The sequence below is a fragment of the Manacus vitellinus genome, unplaced genomic scaffold (assembly GCF_001715985.3).
Source record: "Manacus vitellinus isolate BGI_N305 unplaced genomic scaffold, ASM171598v3 scaffold_10_pilon, whole genome shotgun sequence".
NCBI lineage: Eukaryota > Metazoa > Chordata > Aves > Passeriformes > Pipridae > Manacus > Manacus vitellinus.
The window spans coordinates 1,359,417-1,361,323 of record NW_021938838.1 but is presented as its reverse complement, the minus strand read 5'-3'; the positions used below and the strand labels follow the sequence as shown (position 1 = coordinate 1,361,323).

The window sequence follows — 1,907 nt, the reverse complement described above, 5'->3', positions numbered from 1 at the left end:
CAGCCTTGGTGGTCCTGGGAACCCATCCCTTCCAGCACCTTTGGGACACCAGTACCCAGGCCTCATGTGGACCCCAGAGTACTGGGTCCATGGCACTCTCAGTCCTAGGGCCATCCCTGCTACAACTCAGGGACCATGGCAGACCCGTGGACCCCCCAGCATCCCCAGCCCAAAGGCATCCCCTCTGCCAGCACCCTCAGTGGTGTGACCCCATGGCCCCCCATGCCCACGGTACCGACAGGGAACCAGAGCCCGGTGCCACGCAGGTGGCTGTTGAGGGCCTTGCGGGTGACACCGGGCTCCACCGTCACCGAGAAGTCCTCGAGGCTCAGCTCCGCGATGCTGTCCATGCGGCTCAGGTCGAAGCAGACGCCGCCCTGGCACAGGGGCACCGGTGGGTCTTGGCACAGCCGAGCACCGAGAGCCCCTGGGGGGTCAGGGGGTGCCGGGGAGCCGATACCTGCACGGCATTGACACCGCCCTCGAGGCCGGTGCCGGTGCCAAAGGGCACCATGGGCACACGGCGGCGGTAGCAGAGCGCGGCCAACTCCTGGACCTGCCCCACCGACTGGGGCCACACCACGGCGTCCGGGGGGGCACAGCTGGGGGACAGGGGCACCGCTGCCAAAATGACTTCCCCCTCCTCGGGGCCCTTTCCCTCCCCAGCTCTCTTGCCCTCCCTGGGATCCTTCCCCAGGGCTCCCAGCCCCAGAGGGCACTCACGGGTGCATGGACTCATCGTGGCCGTGCTGCTCCCGCACCGCCGTGGCCGTGGAGATGTTGGGAGCCCCGACCACGGCGCTCAGGGCCTCCACAAAGTCGGGGGGCAGCGAGGGCTGTGGGGGAACGACCAGGGCTCCGTCAGGGAGGGGCTGGGGAAGCTCTGCCTGCGGCCCTGGCACACACAACAGCCAAGGGCACGGGGCCCAGTGGCCACGGCAGGACGGGAATGCCCTCGGGGACCCCCGGCCCCACCTTGGAGCAGCAGCTGCGGCGCCCCAGGGCTGTCCCCAGTGCCAGCACCCGCCGCAGGGCCATGGCAGGACCGGACAAGAACAGGAACACGGGAACTGAACGACCAGGACCCTGCCCTGCCCTCCCCACTGGCTGTTGGTCCCTCCCCCACACGGACACCTTAAGGTGGCTCCGGCCACGGGGACGGACACGTGAGTGTGTTCCTGCCAGGGGGACCCATCCCACAGTGCCCGTGGTCACATCCCCACACCGGGCAGGGTCCCAGCCTGAGCCGTGTCACCGCCCCCACCATAGCCCTTGCCCTCCCAGTTGTCCCACAGCCCCATGTTCCCATACCTGCTCAGCTGGCCCTGCAGCTGGCCAGGGGGCCCTCACCCTCTGGGAGGCCACATGGCCCGGGCCTGGGCCGTCCCAGCCAGGTGTCCCCATGCTCAACCGTGTGACCACAAGCAGCCCTGTCCTCTGACCCCATGCCCAGCCAGGTGTCCCCATTCAGGACCCCGTGTTCCCATGACCCACTGTCCATCTGTCCCCTTTCCCAGCCAGCTGTCCCTGTGCCCCCATTCCTGTCCCTGTTCTCACCCAGATGTCCCCATGCCTCCCAGCCCTCCTGACCAGGTGTCCCCATGTCCCCCCGCACACCACACGCACCCATCCCCAGACACCAGTCTTAGCCACCCGCCTGTCCCCGGCCCTGCTCCCACCCGTCCCACGGCGGGGACAAGGACACGGTGCTCAGGGGTGGCAGCATTTATTGGTGTTTATTGCCGGGCTCAGTTGGCCTCCAGGATGGAGTCGATCCAGTCGCGGAGCTCGGTGACACGGGCGTAGACGCCGGGCGTCTGCGTGTCGCAGGTGCTGCTGCCCCAGGACACGATGCCCACCAGGGTCCAGGCGCCGTCCTTCTGGCACACCAGCGGGCCCCCGGAGTC

General features: G+C 68.6%; 1 protein-coding gene across 1 annotated transcript; it reads right to left on the bottom strand.

The window, feature by feature from the left end:
- Positions 1 to 119: 119 nt before the first annotated feature.
- LDHD (lactate dehydrogenase D) lies at positions 120 to 1,061 on the bottom strand. Its single transcript, XM_018085267.2, has 4 exons — positions 976 to 1,061; positions 724 to 836; positions 461 to 602; positions 120 to 377 (listed from the first exon to the last, which is right to left on the bottom strand). The coding sequence occupies exons 1-4, from the start codon at positions 1,036 to 1,038 to the stop codon at positions 120 to 122; spliced, it is 576 nt and encodes a 191-aa protein (XP_017940756.1). The 5' UTR covers positions 1,039 to 1,061.
- Between the last annotated feature and the right edge of the window lie 846 nt (positions 1,062 to 1,907).